The sequence below is a fragment of the Lacerta agilis genome, chromosome 9, assembly GCF_009819535.1.
Source record: "Lacerta agilis isolate rLacAgi1 chromosome 9, rLacAgi1.pri, whole genome shotgun sequence".
Taxonomy (NCBI): domain Eukaryota; kingdom Metazoa; phylum Chordata; class Lepidosauria; order Squamata; family Lacertidae; genus Lacerta; species Lacerta agilis.
The window spans coordinates 32,045,866-32,063,676 of NC_046320.1; the positions used below are offsets into that span (position 1 = coordinate 32,045,866).

The window sequence follows — 17,811 nt, forward strand, 5'->3', positions numbered from 1 at the left end:
ACCTAGGCAAGCAATTGTAAATCTCTTTTCCCCCCACCTGCCAAATTTACTGTTCCTCTTGATATTCATTTATACAGTGGAAAGACACTTCAAAGAAGAGCTTAAACAATGTACAGTAGTGCTTTCTTTTGAATTACCTGCCAGCAGCAGCATCACACACAAACACACACAAACGTTTCTGCTGGCAGTATGTGAATCTGCGCAAGTGGCGGAAGGATGGGAAAGTGTCCACTTCTCCTGGTAATCGGCTGGTGTTTTGTTTACTTCATATGGATGGCATTAGTTACAGAAAATCTAGGTTTCCCCCCTTTCTTTCAGGAGTGGGACGTGCATCTCTCTCTCTCGGGGGGGGGGGGAGAAGGAAATACATCTGATTTCTCAAATAGTTTGTAGCTTTGCATGCATGCAAAGAGTGCTTGCCATAGTGATAAGTCCCAGCCTCCTACCTCATGTGCAGCTCCATGCATACATGTAGGGGAGGGGCTGGATCATTCCCTGACTGTCCTTTATCTAAAAACAGTGAGAGCAGGTGTACCATTTTGAAGGAAATTATCTTTTTTTGCACGAGAATCTAGGAATTCTATCTATAATTTCACATTACGTTTTGTAATTTATTTATTTTACATTTTAGTGTTGATTCTCCCAGCAGAAGTTTCTAGCTATTTCTACAGTGTTAAAGCATGCTGCTTTTTTTAACCTGCTCTGTGTTTTCTTTCTAAATATTTAATAGCTTTTGAAATGTGTGAGATAATGACAATAACAATTTCAGAAGAATCTAGATTTGTTTCTTTTCGGTGTGATACAGTCCACTCTTTGTAATATGTTGGTGTGTGAGGGAATATCTGCTTGTATGAAAATGTTCACATATTTTATTGCTTTTTCTGATGTTAAACATAATTTGAGGGTTCCCTCTTTACTCGGTGAGAAGTATAAGCCGTTCAAATAAGGATTTATTTTAAAAATGCTGCTTTTTTAATGAATGGTTTGCATAGATCTGTACTGAATAGTTCTTGTTACAACCACATTTGGATGTGTGGGAGTGAAAGGATTTCTTAAAAGACTGATTCTCTTCATTGCACATATTTAAAATTTAGCAAAACGAGCTGCTTTGTTCTAAACTGATCCATTGTCAGTTGGCCACAAAAATGAGCTTGGCATTTAATAATCTGGTCTTCCCTAATAAGTGATAAAGGGAAAATATGATTTGCCAATAAAAGCCTGATGGAATTTTTTAGTTAACTGTTAACAGTAAAAGGTAGATAAAACTCAATCACAACCTAATAATCATCTACTCCAGAAAGGCAGCCATGTGTATGCCACCTCCTGTTTTGGGTTGCTGTTGTTGTTGTTGTTTTGAAGGATGGGTAGGTGCCGTGGCCTAAGGCCCCTCATACTCATGTCTCCCAGTTCGGAGAGGTGCAAACATCTCTAGTAGTGAACAAGCATGTTGGACAAGTTCTAGGCATTTTCTCTTGCTTCCATACTTGGGATTTTCTTTTTTCTCCCAAATAACACAGCACACATGGGCGTATCCAAGGGAGGGTGCAGAGAGGGAAAATTGCCTCCCCAAAATAAAAATACATAGCTAACTTGAGGTTATGCTCTCCCTAACAAAAGGCCTCCCCCCCAAAAAAAATATCCTGGCTATGCCCATGGCTGCAGGTCTGAGTCTGATTATGGCCATTGATTTTAAAGGTTAGATTAAACTAACTGTGTTTTATAGTAAGATTTCAGAGTGTTTAAAATGGTTTGCAGCTTCAATGATTTAAACTGTATTGGAAAATTTTCAAGTTTGTTTCTGGATACACTTAACCTCTTTAAACTTATGGAAGTGAAGATGCATTTTTTAAAATTGCTATGCAGATTCAGTAGAGTGACTTATTTAATCAGAAGGCATGGTAGATATTTATTTTAAAAATTTATAAATATAATGGTTGTGCAAGAAAAGCCTGTTGTAATTCATCTTGACTTAGACACATTATCACCACACACACTTGGATATGATCTGTATAAACAACTAAAGGTTTGGTATGTGTGGACTTTTCAAAGAGGCATATGCAAACATAATGCATTCCTATGTAACAATTAACCATACCATGCTTGTTTTCAAACAGGCTAATAAACAGATGTTTATTAAATTGAGCAACTGACTTGCATATACCAAAATGCACTTGCTAAAAGCTATAACAATATTACTGAGTACATCTGTTAAAAGGAAAATGAAAGCCAAAAATGTCTTCGTAAACACGCCCTTATTCCGCTGTACAGTTATATTGACCTCATAAAAATAATTTGCCTTGATTTCTTTATTCATATCTTCAAATCGGTACTTTTTACTTCCAGTATTTTAGTACCTTTCAGCTAAGTATGTGAATTGCTTGGCAGACATTCCCCTTAATTATTATAGAGGGAGGCGTTTATGATCCTGATTAGATTAGATATGATGTAGTTAGCCATCTTCATCAGCGTATGTGCCAAACTCTCAATAAAGGTTTGGAAAACAAACACCACAGCCCTCTGATTTTGACTTCTAGTATTACACAAATACGATGAAATTTATATGGACAATGATAATTTCAACAATCTTGTCTGTGAGTGATGCTGACTGGAGAAGAGCTTGTTACTATGGCAGCTAATGCTAGGACACGTGACATTCATTGTGTTGGAGGGAACCCACCCCTTTGCTGTCACTAATGTTGCAAGTGAAAGTGTTAAAAGTGGAGGGGGGTGAGCTACATTTCAGACTTGATGGTGAGGACTGGCCAAAATGAAGAGTGAAAACCCCAAACTTAAGTTATGTAGAAATGAAAAGCTGTGATCTAACGTGTCAGCCATGGAATGAAAGAATACACGTGACATCTCCTTCTTACATGCCAGAATAAAAGACACAAACTCTGAAACTGAACTTGGTGTAACTGATGGCCTTGCTTTTGGATCATATTTTGGCGAGGCTGAAAATAAAGTTTGTGCCAATTTATTTGCAGAGTGTTTTGACTAGTGTCACAATTCTTTGGAGTTGTCTATATATTTCGTTACCACAAATTATATCCCATGCTTCCATATACTCAAGGTGGCTGAAGCTTCCCTACTGCCTAGTTAGGGGACCATATAGTGGTTTTGTTTTGTTTTTTAAAGGCAATCGTATTGGTTCATAAGAAAAAACTCCAGAATCCACAGTTTTTAAAGAAGATGCCAGATAGCCCATAGGAGGAACCCATTCCTTTGAGAGATCAATCCTAACCCCTGAGCCCTACTCTTCGCTGTGTGTGTGTGTGTGTGGTGGTAAGATGTGATGGAGATATCCTTCCACCTGGCACTGCTGATCTCTGCCTGCCTGGGAGGTGAGGGGTGTCTGCAGCAAAGGTTGAGGACCCTACTGCACCCACAAATGGCATAGGCAGTCAACAGGCAGCCACTAATGGTATTCCTACCACCGTAGCTGATGAAAGGCCCCAAAGAATGGCGTTGGGGCAGAATTTGACCAGCCTTGGATTTTCTGGATCCTAAACTACAGTGGTGCCCTGCTAGACGAAAATAATTCGTTCTACGATTTTTTTCGTCTAGCGGTTTTTTCGTCTAGCGAAGCGGCAATGACAGCCGCGCTTTTGCTAGATGAAAAAAAAGACAAAAAATTTTCGTCTTGCAAAGCAGCCCCATTGACTTTTTCGTCTTGCAGGGCAGCTTCCGAGTTTTTCGTCTAGCTTAGCGAGTTTTTCGTCTAGCGAGGCATTCGTCTAGCGGGGCACCACTGTATTCCAGTAGCCAGAGTGTTATCTCTGCTTTGGCAGCCTGGAGCTGGCACACCAGAATTCACAAATAGCCCTCTTCACACGTACATATTCTGCCCTGGTCAGCTCGAGTAGCAGAACTCCAGATGGAGCAGTGACTCCACACCACTAGCTGGGAATTAGGAAGCAACCTGCCCTGTGTAATGGGCAAGCAGAGCTGAAGAATTTCATTCATAGTCACTGAGGCTCCAAGCTCCCATTACTTCTTCACCTCACCCTTGCTCAGAACAATTCGCCAGGATTTTGTTTTTTGACTGGGGACAGCAGCATTGCAGTGATCCATCTTAGGTGGGGTGGTGACCCAATTATGCTTCGCGACACATACTGTTGAATATGAGTACTCTAAAGCACCATGTAACTGCTACTGTACGTTCTGACATAGTGACAAGAGAAACTTTTCAGAAGGCCAGAACTAACCCAGTAGAATTGGTGCTGTTTCTGAGGCCTAGCCCTGTTCCCATAACGAAATGTGTTCTTGTTTATAAATATGTTGCTGCAAAACATAATTTTGTATTGCTGCCTTTAATTATGCTACCGATACAATCTGCGTTGATGAATTTTCTGCAGCTGTCCTCTGGTGTAACTTTTCCCCTTCATTTAAATAGCGCTTTAAAATAAAGTATTTTTATGAAGTGTCTATTAAAGGAATTTGCCATTTGACGTTAATTATGCTGTCATGAAATGAAATAAAAGTCTTTTGTGTAGCCAATCAAGTACCAGCCTACAATCATGATGTGCTAAATGAGAAGTTGCGACAGCAAAGTTTTACATGTTAACCTTGCATATTAGTAGTTATATATGTGCTGCACATATTTTCTATTTTTTTCCTTTGATGTGACAATTGCATTAGAATTTATATTTTAAGAAAATCATTTAATTTTGAATCATGTACTCAATACATCATATAGCTGTTTGACTAAATTGAACATTGTTTCTGCATCTGTTTGTCATCCTCAAGGAGGGCAGTGAATATACAATCCTTGTGCCATGTTGCGTACTTGCTGTGTGTCATGCTATATACTTGCTTCTTCTGTACCATACTGACTACCTGCTGTGGGAAAATATTAAGTTTGGGAGGATGGGGGGTTATTGGTTTGGTCCCCCCTTGTTTTCATTACATATTTTGTGTTTTTATATTGTATTCAGATGAAGGGTGGTATACACATGTAACAAACAAATATATTAAAATAAAATATGTATTTGATAGGCGTAAATTTTATTAGGATAACTGCAAAAGCTTGTAGATTGCAAAATTGCAAATAGGTAGTGGTGGGCTGCATGGATTGGTTTATTTTCACTCCATCGCAGGGTCTGAATATTTAAAGAATTCTCATAGAAAAGCATGCAAAAGCATGCAAAGGATGTTAAGCTGAAGTGATTTTTATCTGGCAATTGCATGGCTTTCCTCACCCAGGTATATGCCCAGTACATATGATGGCTGTTTAGGATGAAAAGGAAGCGGTTCTTTCCCGGCCCGCTTATAGTAAAGCAATAAGTAGTCCAGAAGGCTTCAGGAGACAAAGTGTGTGTCCCAAATTACTTTAGCTAGCTTTGTTTCCAGGATGAAAACAAGCAACATAAAAATTGAATAAATATACATGAAATACACACACAAAAAGGCTGTGTTTATCTCTGGATACGCATGCCTAACTCCCGCATGAGTTACCACAACTGATCACAGATGTTGAGAAAAGAAGGAATGCAATATGTGTCATATACCCACCAGCTGTGGCCAATATCTGCAGCAGGCATCTTTCCCCTAATGTTCCGATTTTGTAGTTCTTCTTACAGAAATGTTAATTGAAATGTTTGCATATGGGAAAAAGAAAACCCTCAAGAACATGAAATTATTTTTCCCCACCTCCCAACGTAGGTCTCGTTTGTACATTCTACTGCACACAGTTTAATGTGACACATCTGGTTGGCAGTGTCTGTGGGTTGTGTGTTAGGTAGGATCACCACAGCAAAGAAACATTATGCAATAAAGAATAGCAATCAAGCATACTCATATAAGTTCTGTGCTTCTAAAAAGCAATAATGAGTCCCAAAACGTTTCAAGCTGGTTAAATTTATAATTGAATTATACTGTCATTTTTAGCCAGGCGACAATAACCTTACAAAGTGTGGGTGTATCTTAAAAAACAGTGTAAACCTATGCATGCCCACTTAAAAGTAAATTTATTAAATTCAGTGGGTTTTACTCTACCTAAATGTCCCAGTGCACATTGTCACACTTAATGGCCCTGGATGTAGATACACATCAGCTGAGTTAGTATTGTGATGTAAATGGAAATGAACATACAGAGTGACCTGCATCTAAATTTATATCTCAGTCTATGTAAAAATATGACTGTAGGCCAGCCCTACCATTGGGCAGCATGTGAGGGACATCTGAGGCGGTGGATGCTGGTATATAGGGAGGAGCAGCAGTGGCAAACCTCCAGCCCAGCTGTGCCTTCTGAGCCCTACTAGCCATTTTCCTCTATTAAGGGACATAGCTCTTTGTTACTCTGACACTTGCTCTGTTATTTTAAAAACGGCAGATTTTGTGGAGTCTACAGAAAGTCTCTTCAGGGTCCAGATGTGCCTGTAGATTAGCCACACCTGCTTTAAATAAAGAAAATAATGGAGAAGACTTTTAGTAATGGACAGAGCCAATGGTTAGTGTTGGGCTAGGACCTGGAAAACTAGGGTTCAAATCTCCACTCAGACATGAAGTTCACTGGGTGACCTTGGGCCAGTCACAATCTCTCAGACAAACATACCTTGCAGGGTTGTTCTGAGGATAAAATGAGAGAGAGAACAATGAAAAATTGGTATATAAATGTAGTAGTAGTAGTAGTAGTAGTAGTAGTAGTAGTAATAATAATAATAATAATATTAATAGAAATATTTTTGGATCATTTTTTTTCAAAATTAAGAAAAAATATATTCCTGAGAGCTCTGAGGTAGATTTGTGGCAATACATGATTGTAAAGGTAGGGGAAATAGTGTTGCCTTTAACTGTAATACTTTGTGAATCTTAGGATATTGTATAGGCCTGATTGTTTTTGCTTTTGGTCCACTTCAACATGACAAATTTCCAGCATTAAAAAGAGTTTCAATGAAGTATTTTACAACATATGTCGATTATACATAAGAACATTGGAAGAGCTCTGCAGGGTCACGTAAAAGGCCCATTTCGTGTAGCAGTCTGTTCCCACAGCGGCTAGCAAGATGCCTATGGGAACCCCAAAAGCAGGACGTGAATGTGATAGCACTGTCCTGGTTTTGTCCCTCAGCAGCTGATATTCATAGGCATACATGTCTTCAGATTAAAGTGCATGTCCAATCACCACTTCAGAAACTGTTCATAATACTAAAGACATTCACATTGTCCCGTGAAACAGTGTGTGTTAAGCAGTCTTCAGTGCTACACCTCCAGCCAGCACACTGATTAATCACAAGGTTTATACCAAAGAGGATTTCAGTTCAGAGCTTCAAGAGTAATGTAGCTGGTGCATAACATAAGCCTTCGGGTCATTAACAATCAAGCTAACTACAGAGTTTGTCTGTGTGCAAAACTATATTGTTAGTAACCTCCAGATACCATGGAAATATCTTGTTTTCTAGCCAAAACATATTTACAAGTCAACAGGTTTAGTCTGCAAATCGCTGCTTTATGATGGGACTCACTCATACTATGGAAGTGTTTTGCTTCAGATGTTTGGACACGTAAATAGTTTCTGAAAGTGAACTTGATTGCTCTGATGGTATGTTTTTAAAAATAGTATTTAAGGTTCACGTTGCTTCTGCCCTCCCACGCTGCAACGGTCTGGCAGCCCTGCTTCAGCCCTTACTCAGCACAATATCAGTGCAGTTCAGTTTGTTCCAGTAAGGAGCCTCGTTGTTGAAATCTGGCAGCTGTTGTTTCCTTCATGCTCTGTGCTCTCAGTAGACCCAACTGCAAAATGAAACCTTTAGCCTGCATAAGTTTGTTCCTCAAACAAGATAAAATATGTATGTGGATTGCAACTGTAGCCCTTAGAACATTTAGTTCCTCAAAAGGGTTTTGCTTTTGCAGGCACTTCCTGTATTTTAGAAGTGCGTGTATGTGAAAACATCGTAAAGAGCTGCACAAGTTAACTTTTGTTTTAATCATGTGGAAAAGCAGTAAAATATCGACTCTTTATTTCATTGATAAAGATTCCAAATTATCTAACTTCTTTCAACAGGCAAGCAGTCCTACCACAGGGACAGCACCCAGAAGCCAGTCACGGTTATCTGTCTGCCCTTCTACTCAGGACATCTGTAGGTACGTGATAAAAGAGTGGTCCTAATCTGATTGATGCATAGTCTTCTTTATCTAATGATCCATAGCTCTTGCTTTTGCCTAACCCCCTTCATGGATTTACATTCAAATCTACTTTTGGTTTGTCATTTTCAGTGTTTTGTTATGTCTTTTCCATATATATTTTTCTGTTTGTCACAATTATTTTTGTTTTCATTTCAAAATTCTGATTTGTTTCGTTTCTTTCTCTCTCTTTTCGTTTTATCATTTTCCATCCATCTCCTTCGCTTGCTGCTTTGTTTAGACCTCCCACCTTGCATGACATATCAGAAGATAAGTTTGAAAACTCAACCCCTGTCACGGTGCTGAGTCCTGCTAGTAAAGAAACCGGTAGGAAACAAGTGAAGCGAAGGGTTAGGCGGAGGAAAGATCCTGGGGAAAATAATGGGCATGCAGAAAAGCAAAAAAGAGAGAAGGGTGGCAAGTTGCACCCAAACATTGCAAATCGTGCATGGAATGCCTTGCGCAAAGTTTCATCCGATTCATCATCTTCAGATGAGAACCATTGGGCCCTGGTTAGAAAGAGGGAGAGAGCCAACATGCCCAGAAGAATGAGAAGGCGGAGTACTTCAAACACTCGGACAGATGATTCTTCCAGGAAGAATGCCATTGAACTTGTAACTATGGGGACAGGTGGGGAAAAGAAGCAAGAAGAGAAGATTGAGCCTGAAGGCTGCACTCCTAGTCACCGCAGGAGAAGGATTTCACGTTGTAAAGAGACCTGCCGCTCACCGTCCTCTGTGGAGGCAAGGAGTTCCTTTAGACAAGGTGGAAAACACCAGGGCAAGTGCAGTTGCAAGGATCCAGAGCCTTCAAGGACCATTAGACGAGTCAAAGCAAGCAAGGAGGAAAGTGGTTCAGAGAAAGGCCCAGACAGTGATATTTTGTCAGTTCCAGAAAATGGAGTACCTGCTGGGACAGGGCTTGCTGCATCGGCTGCTGTTCAGAAACCTGCGTTTTATGATGACTTGTCTGATGATTTCGAAGTGTGCAGGTTTGTCTCCTAATGCAAAAGGAATTTCTAACTGCTATGAATTATATAAAAGATGGTTGGTTGTTGTTTTTCCTCCCTGATTCATACTGCTTTTGGTGTCTAGATACATAAGAACCATGCTTAGCGACTAAACAGCAGCAGGTAGTCTTGAGTTTCATACAGATTTTAATCTTGGAATCACAAAAACCATCTTGAGACATGATATTGGGTCTTTTTTTTAAAGTTATTAAAATGCAATAGGATATCCTCTTTCAGAGTACTCCTCCTTTTATGTTGGGGTGGGATTTTTGAGATGCTGTGTGCATGGGAAGAACACTATTGCCTTGAAAAGTATATGTTCTGATGATATGAATTATAACCTATGTATGATAATACCAACTTTCCTAGGCTTAAGTCATCAATCTATAGTTTTAAGTAGCACTATGCAAGTTATTATGGCTATATAATAATATGAACATAGGCATGATAGCTACAGTTCTGCCTCCATTGTAAGAGGCAATATGCTTACGAATAACAGTTTCTGGGAATCAGAAGGGGGAAGAGTACTATTGCAGTCAGCTGCTGCTTGCAAAATTCCCATAGGGAATTGTTAGAACAGGATGCTGGACTAGATGGTCCTTTGCCCCTGATCCAGTTAGTTACTGTTGGAGATTTGTGATAATAAGCTTTCCTCCAGTTTTATTTATTCTAAAAAATTAAAATAAAATTCTATCCCACCTTTCTAGTCCCCATGTACTACTCAAGGCAGCTTTCAGTAATTTAATGCAACTAAAATTTTTTTTACAGTTAATCTAACAATAAAAATACAATACAGTGGTACCTCGGGTTACAAACACCTCGGGTTACAAACACTTCGGGTTATAGGCTCTGCTAACCCAGAAGTAGTACCTCGGGTTAAGAACTTGACCTCAGGATGAGAACAGAAACCACGTGCCAGCGGTGTGGTGGCAGCGGGAGGCCCCATTAGCTAAAGTGTTACCTCAGGTTGAGGACAGTTTCAGGTTAAGAACGACCCTCCGGAACGGATTAGGTTCGTAACCAGAGGTACCACTGTACGCAACATAAAAATCCACTGAAAAGCAAAAGTAGCAGATATCACAAGATCCCCATTTTACTCCCTTAAAGGTAAAGGTAAAGGGACCCCTGACCATCAGGTCCAGTCGTGTCCGACTCTGGGGTTGCGGTGCTCATCTCGCTCTATAAGCCGAGAGAGCTGGCGTTTGTCCGCAGACAGCTTCCGGGTCATGTGGCCAGCATGACAAAGCCACTTCTGGCAAACCAAAGCAGCGCACGGAAACGCTGTTTACCTTCCCACCGGAGCAGTACCTATTTATCTACTTGCACTTTGACGTGCTTTCGAACTGCTAGGTGGGCAGGAGCTGGGACCGAGCAATGGGAGCTCACCCCATGGCAGGGATTCGAAACGCCAACCTTCTGATCAGCAAGCCCTAGACTCTGTGGTTTAACCTACAGCGCCACCTGGGTCCCTTATCCTACCACAAAAAGTATAAAGTTCATTAATTCTGTTAGACTTGGGTAAATGGTCAACGTAATTATTGTGTGACCAGTCCTTACATGTTGCTAAAAGATCTGCTGGCTTTCTTTTGTGATGACCTAGGCAGAAGTGGAATTGAAATGAGGAAATGTTTTGAGTCATATAAGTGGATAAGGCTCAAAATCAGCTGTTACTTTTTGGATGTAGAGATTGCATCGGTTTCCTTCGAAATATAGAACTTTGGCAAATTAGAGCTACTTTATATAAAGGAAAAACAGTTGCCTGATATATCTTAACAATAGTGCCTGTGCTAGAATCAGCTTTCCTTTCCCCCCAGCCTGCAAGCAATTATGCTCTAGCTCAGGGCTGACTCACCTATGAGGCAAGATGAAGCGACTGCCTCAGGCAGCAGGATCACAGGGGCAGCAGATCCTGTTGTAGATCTTAGCCTGTCTTCTCCCTACCACCAAGACATATGCATGATCAAAGCCTACCAAGTGAAGCATGACTTTGTTTTTATAACTCAGATCATGTTCACCTTCTTGGGCAATGTGATTTTTTTAAAAAGGGGGCAGTTATGTGGGCCTTGGAGATACACCCACGAGGGACTCATTCAAAGCAGAGTTCTGTGGAGATTTTGCATTTCATGGTGGTTGCTTTAAAATGTGTTTTATGAGCTGACAGATTTGGTTGCATGCATCAGCCTGTGTACCTAATTGTGTCACAGCTGTAATCTACCATAGTGTAAATATAGTAATTTCTACGGGAAGTGTGTAACTAATATCATCTGGACCTCATATATAGTGAGGACTGGACTTGGCCATATATTGATGGACTGGAATGGAAATAATCATTGTGTATAAAAAGTTGAATCAATGATGACTCCTGAGGTAATGGGTATCACAAACCTGGAAGCTATGATTGGCCAACCTTCCTGGAGCATGTGTTTGTGTTGCATGACAATATCACATCTTGCATTCACATCCTGTTTGCAGACTTCCCATAAGCATTTGTCTATGGTCATTGTAAGAGCAGGGTGGTGGATTGAATGGGCCTTTGGTCTGATCCAGCAGGCACCCATTTATGTTTTCTGTCTCTTCAGCTGTAATGAAAATTAGACTACTATTTTTCCATGCTGGCACACAAACTGGGCTCTCCAAGACAGTGATATATATCTTGTAATCATTCCTAAATGTATCACACCGAGAGGTAGTAAGTACATGTAGAGTAGATGCTGCAAAAAAACTGCTGCATGCTAATTTTTATCACCAGTAAGCTATCTTACTTGTTAAACTATCAGAGAACAAGTAGGAGAGATTTATGACCCAATAATACTGATTCAGCTAAAAACAGGCTTTCCTGTTTTTACTTTAGTGAAAGATACATTCCTGCATTGAGTCAAAAGCCAATTTGTAGTCCGTTTTCTGATAGTCATCATTTTCTTTGAAAAGAGAAAAAAAAATGCAATAAAATATTCATTGAGAAAAGAGAGATTATCTACTACACTGTCTCATTTGAAGATTGGGTAATTTAACTTGCATACCAAAACTAAAATGGTACGCATACTTCTTAAAAAGACAGGTAAAGTGTCAGGAGTCCAGGAAACAACATTTTTTAAATAGACTCTGGCAACAGTCCCATTGCATCTGCTTCTTCCTGTTGTTGCTACCTTTCAGTATAACTGATCAATCAATTAACTAATCTGTGGATGTGAAAAGAGAGCTGGATGCAGAACATAGTCCCGCATCAATTAATGTTTGTTCCTCATCATCAACCATATTTTATTTATACTGTTAAGTGGTTAATGCAGAACTGCACATAATCTACCACTAACCTTTTGAACAATGGTGCTACTGCTGCGTCATACTTGGGACAAGTGGTTGTCTTGAAATCCAGCAGAGCCACCTGAAAGCTGCGCAGTTGGATTAGAGAAGGAATTTAGACCACTGCTTGCTCAGATGGTTCCAGCTGGGTATAATGGACCCACGTATTGGCAGCTCAATATCTTTCCAGATACTAGCAGCTCTGTAGCAGAGAATATAGCTTTTGCAACTGCACTCTGCCCACCTGTGATTTCCAGCAACTGGTATTCAGAGCCATACTGGCTTCTGACAATGGAGGTGGAAATAACCATTGTGGCTAATAGGCATAACCATCCAATCCTTTTCAAAAGCCCTTGGAGACTGTTCTCTTAATGGCCCATACTTAAAGGGTCATTACCTCACCAGGAAACTAGCCTGGCTATTCCAGGAATTGAATCTGTGCTTGTTCCATGAATTAAAAGTGGCTCAGGCCATACAGCCTAACCACCATCACCACCCCGCCTTAACTCATAACAATATGTTATGAACAAGTCAAAAAACACTAGTATCAGTCCTTGGAGGGGCATCACTTTCTACATCCTTCCATCAGGAGAACTAACCGTATATTCCTACTATCTACTTCCTTTTACTTATTTAGTTCCTAATTCACAAGAGGACCTCCCCTCTTATCCCAGGGGTCAGCAAACTTTTTCAGCAGGGGACCGGTCCACTGTCCCTCAGACCTTGTGGGGGGCCAGACTACATTTGGGGGGGGTGTGAACGAATTCCTATGCCCCACAAATAACCCAGAGATGCAATTTAAATAAAAGCACACATTCGACTTATGTAAAAACACTAGGCAGGCCCCACAAATAATCCAGAGATGCATTTTAAATAAAAGGACACTTTCAACTCATGGGGGGAAAAAAGCTGATTCCCAGACCATCCGTGGGCCGGATTTAGAAGGCAATTGGTATGGATCTGGCCCCCGGGCCTTAGTTTGCCTACCCATGTATTATCCCATGAATGCTAAGCTTACTCAGGAGTCTTTAGTGATGTACTTTATCAAAAGCTTTTTAAAAGTCCAAATATACTATGTCAACTGGGTCTGCTGTGGAACAGAGTTGAGAATTATGCTGGTATATTTGCCATCTCAGTGTGTTTGTTGACCCAGTCTGATATTTTCCAAACTTAGTTGTAGGGGTCAGGTGAAAGGGATTTGTCTTCCATAAATGCCTTTCTGTATGTTACAATAGCAGTGAAAACAGAACAATGTACTTTGTGAATGCAAATTTGTGGTGTCTGAGAACGAAGTGACTGGATCAACAGGGGATGCTTTTCTGTCATCTACTGAGTCAGTCTATACTTCTGTCATCATAAAATATGTTGCTGATGTATGTATAGTGAGGAGGAACTCATTTAGAGCTACTTCACATTGGGAGGAAATTAGTAAATTTTGCTGTGCTTTTTTAAAACACATTTTCTCATAGCCCTGCCCTGCTTGAATCAGCTGTTTACCCTTAAGATTTTGTAGTAGACAGGATCTGATCTTCCACCCTTTTCTTTTTTTCAAACATACACTTTAGAACAACCTGCCCAGTTTCCCTTCCCCTTCTTATTCAAATACCTGAAATGGGAATTTGTGACAGCATGAGGTTTAGACTGCACTATGAAAGTGAAGGAAGGAAGGCAAGCCAGCAAACGCAGTTCCTCCTCTTTGCTAACTTTGCTTCTGCCACCAAGCAGATATCTTTTTCCACTGCTGACTCTACTAATCATGCCTCTTTTTCAAACTGGCCAGGCCAGCTCTCAATACTGGGTGGAGTGAGAAGGCAATTACTGGTAAGTATGGCATGAATAAGAAGATAGCAGCCATATTTAAATGCAAACAAATGTGGTTTTTACCAAAGCAGACTGACAAGTCAGCACTTTTTAAAAAGAGGATATTTAAGATTAAAACGTTAAAAATAGTTTAATCAGTTCCCCATTAGAGCAAAATAAGCATCCAGCTAAATGTATACTAGGCTGCTTGCCTCACTAAGCCAATACTTAACCAGTTCTCTCAGAATTCTGCTTCTGGTTCCATTTGTGGCCTTCTGTCATGGCTTCTTTCTTCTACAGTGCTGCGAGCGTACTTTATAACTTTATAGTTCAGCTTGTCTTTTGTCTAATTTGCTTCAACTCCCCGCTTAAATACATTATTTCAACTGGGGGGAGGATAGAGTCCAATTCTCCTAATTGGTTAGGCTGCCCACCCTCCTTTTATCTTGAGGCTTCATTTTCCTCTTAACTACCAAATTAACTTTTGACCCTCCTCTTAACTTTGAACCTTTTGGCTTAGAACACACACTAAAAAAAAAAAAGAAAGCAAGCATTTTATTTAAAAAGAACAGAATATAAAATGATGAAACAGTTTCATTCCTTCATAGACTGGTGACTTCAAGTTCATGATGACAGGTTAAATTTCTACCCTACAACAGTTGTCTGGCATGCCCATGAAACAGGAGGGTGATAACAACAACAACAACAACAACAACAACAACAACAACAACAACAACAACAACAACAACATATTTTAATTTACATGCTGCCCAGCTGACTGGGTTCCCCAGCCACTCTGGGTAGCTTCCAACAAACTATGAAACCAACAGTAAAACATCAAACATTAAAAACTTCCCTATATAGGGCTGCCTTTAAATGTCTTCTAAAAGCCAGATAGTTGTTTATCTCCTTGACATCTGACCGGAGGGCGTTCCACAGGACAGGCACGACTACTCTGCCTTGTTCCCTGTATCTCACTTCTTGCAGTGAGGAAACTGCCAGAAGGCCCTCAGAGCTGGATCTCAGTGTCCAGGCTGAATGATAAGGGTGGAAACGTTCAAGTACAATGTTCATGTAACTGAAACCAAAATGCTGTGGCTCACAGGTATTAGGCAATAGAGGCTGCATTTGCATAATTGTTCTCCTCTTAATAATGAGATATGAAAAGGTCTTTTGTCCTCCTGTCATTCCTTAATGGTATTCCTTGATAAGCCAGGTCTCTGATTATGCTTACCAGCCTCAAAAGAAGCCAGGATCATTAACCAACTTCAAATTGGTTTTTAACATTTTGGTGTTAACCATAGCTTCCCAGTTTGGATAAAACAGGAAACCAGTTACCGGTAGTTAGTCTTATTCTCTGTGAAAGTGTCTACTAGCTACAATGCCTATGTTCTTCCTTTACTGTCAGAGACGATACCAGTTGCTGGGAATTGCAGATGAGAAGAGTTGCACCCAGGCCCTACTTGCAGGCTTAGCATAGGCATCTGACTGACCAACACAGGAACAGCATTCTGGACTAGATAGGCATCTGGCCTGATCCAGCAGGCTATTGTTACAACCTTATGACTTAATGGTTTATCAAGGCATGTGGCAAAGGAACTTCATGCATGGGAAACATCCATGCAGAAGCCGAGATCTGGTCACCAAAAACAGCTGGATGCCTTTTCCTTGTTTTGAGATCCTTCGTGATTATGTTAAGAGTTCTGTTATACTTCTGTGTTCGGACATGGATTTCATCCATTATTCTTTTTCCCCAGAAATAATAAAATACCCAACTTTAATCCCATTGCTAAGTGTTAAGCAAACTCCAAAACAGGAGTGTAAGAAGACACAACCTGCTGTTTCCATTTCCGCCAAGTACTGTTATTCTTCTTGCTGTATGCTAGTTGACATAATTTACATATTTACATATTTATTTATTTATTTATTTATATAAGTTATGAATTTAATGAAATTAATTACATAATTATTCCACACCAGTCATTTCTATGTAAAGGAAGGAGCAAAACAATATTTTTTTAAAAACAGTAATCAATTACTTATTGGTTGAGGGCTTAAAAAACACACACAAGAATGTTGTGAGCAAATACCGATTGTATTCACTGGATTTTCATTGTGAACCTGTGACAAAAACAGTAGCAAATTATATATATATAAAATTTGCTACACACACACACACACACACACACACATATATATATATATATATACACACACACACACACACGCACACACACGCACACACACACACACGCACACACACACGCACTTAAAGACCAACTTGGAAAAAAATATTCCAAGCATCCAGACAGTAAAGTCCACATACACTTCCACTTGCCACAGAAACTAGTAATGAGTTTCTGGAACTATGTGATTCTTACCTGCCATGGCATACAGTGTGTTTCATTGTGATGTTTTTTTGTCAGCAAGAACTTGCTGCAGTTGATCTTAATTCCTTGTCTTCCCACTTGTTTTCCTTGAACACTTCCTTCCTTGTCCCTTGTAATTTTGTATTTTCAGTTATAGTATGTTGGGGGTTTGCAATTCCAGTTATAGGAGGAGACAGGATGAAGCTTGCAAAACAACAGCAACAACCTGTCATTGTTTTCATCTTAGAGAACATGGTGTGTTTTCCAGCTGTTTGTTCTCATATTTGTGATGAGGTTATTGGACAACAGATTTGGCTGCTTTAACCTTAATAATTGCAACCCGGTAATTTGTAAAACAACATTGTCTCCATGGGATTCTGCTTTCAGACTTGAAAGCCATATCCAAGCTGCATCATTCAGCTGTGAGGACAAGGCTCACACTCTCAGAAGTATTCTCTTCATTCAACCTGCAAATCCAAAGAAAGCTGATGGTATTTAGGAATCTTAAGTTTTAGTTGAGTGCTACCATGTGAAAATGATTCTGGAGCTTGATGATAGAGAAACACAGCTTACATTGAGCATCATGGTTGAGGTTCCTTTCCACATTTAGAAGTGACATTGCCATATAAGCCTGTCTTGGAGGTGATTTATCTTTCTCTGAGTGAAGAATAATCTGTTGGGTGGGTAATCTAGCTACCATTACTGTTCACTTTAGCTACAATTCTGGTACATCCCTAGGGCAGAGATTCTCTGCATGGCGTAAAGCTGTCATGTGCTGCATGGTGCCTCCTAAAGCATTTTTGCCATTCAAGGAAGTTTTGTCAACTTGGAGCACTTTTATACCACCTTAGCAGATATAGCTTCCCCCGAAGAATCCTGGGATCTGTAGCTTGTTAAGGGTGCTGAGAATCGTAGCTCTTTTTGAGGGGTCTCCTAACAACTTTCAGCACCGTTGACAAACTACACCTCCCAGGATTCTTTGGGGGAAGCCACACTTGTTGAAATGGCGTAAGAGTGCTTTCAGTGGATTTTACCTATGTGTCATTGTTTCTTAGCCTCCAGCTATCCTCTGGAGCAGTGCTTCTTTTCTAGAAAAAGAGGTGCACCTTTCTGGGATGCCGAAGTCGTTGGGACGCAGCACTGTGCTGCCCGTTGCCTCCGACAGCAAAAGGTTCTGGTATGCACAAAAGAGATGCCGAAACTCAACACAGA

General features: G+C 40.2%; 1 protein-coding gene across 6 annotated transcripts in view; it reads left to right on the forward strand.

Moving 5' to 3' along the window:
• The window catches only part of MARCHF1 (membrane associated ring-CH-type finger 1), a 122,080-nt gene that overhangs the window by 76,894 nt on the left and 27,375 nt on the right, over positions 1-17,811 (forward strand). For 4 of the 6 annotated variants that reach the window (XM_033159963.1, XM_033159961.1, XM_033159962.1 and 1 more), the window contains 2 exons: positions 8,003-8,082; positions 8,363-9,112. In XM_033159963.1, the coding sequence (XP_033015854.1) occupies positions 8,003-8,082; positions 8,363-9,112 (830 nt within the window). The remainder of the gene's footprint in view (positions 1-8,002; positions 8,083-8,362; positions 9,113-17,811) is intronic. The other 2 variants (XM_033159965.1, XM_033159964.1) reach the window with 1 other exon arrangement.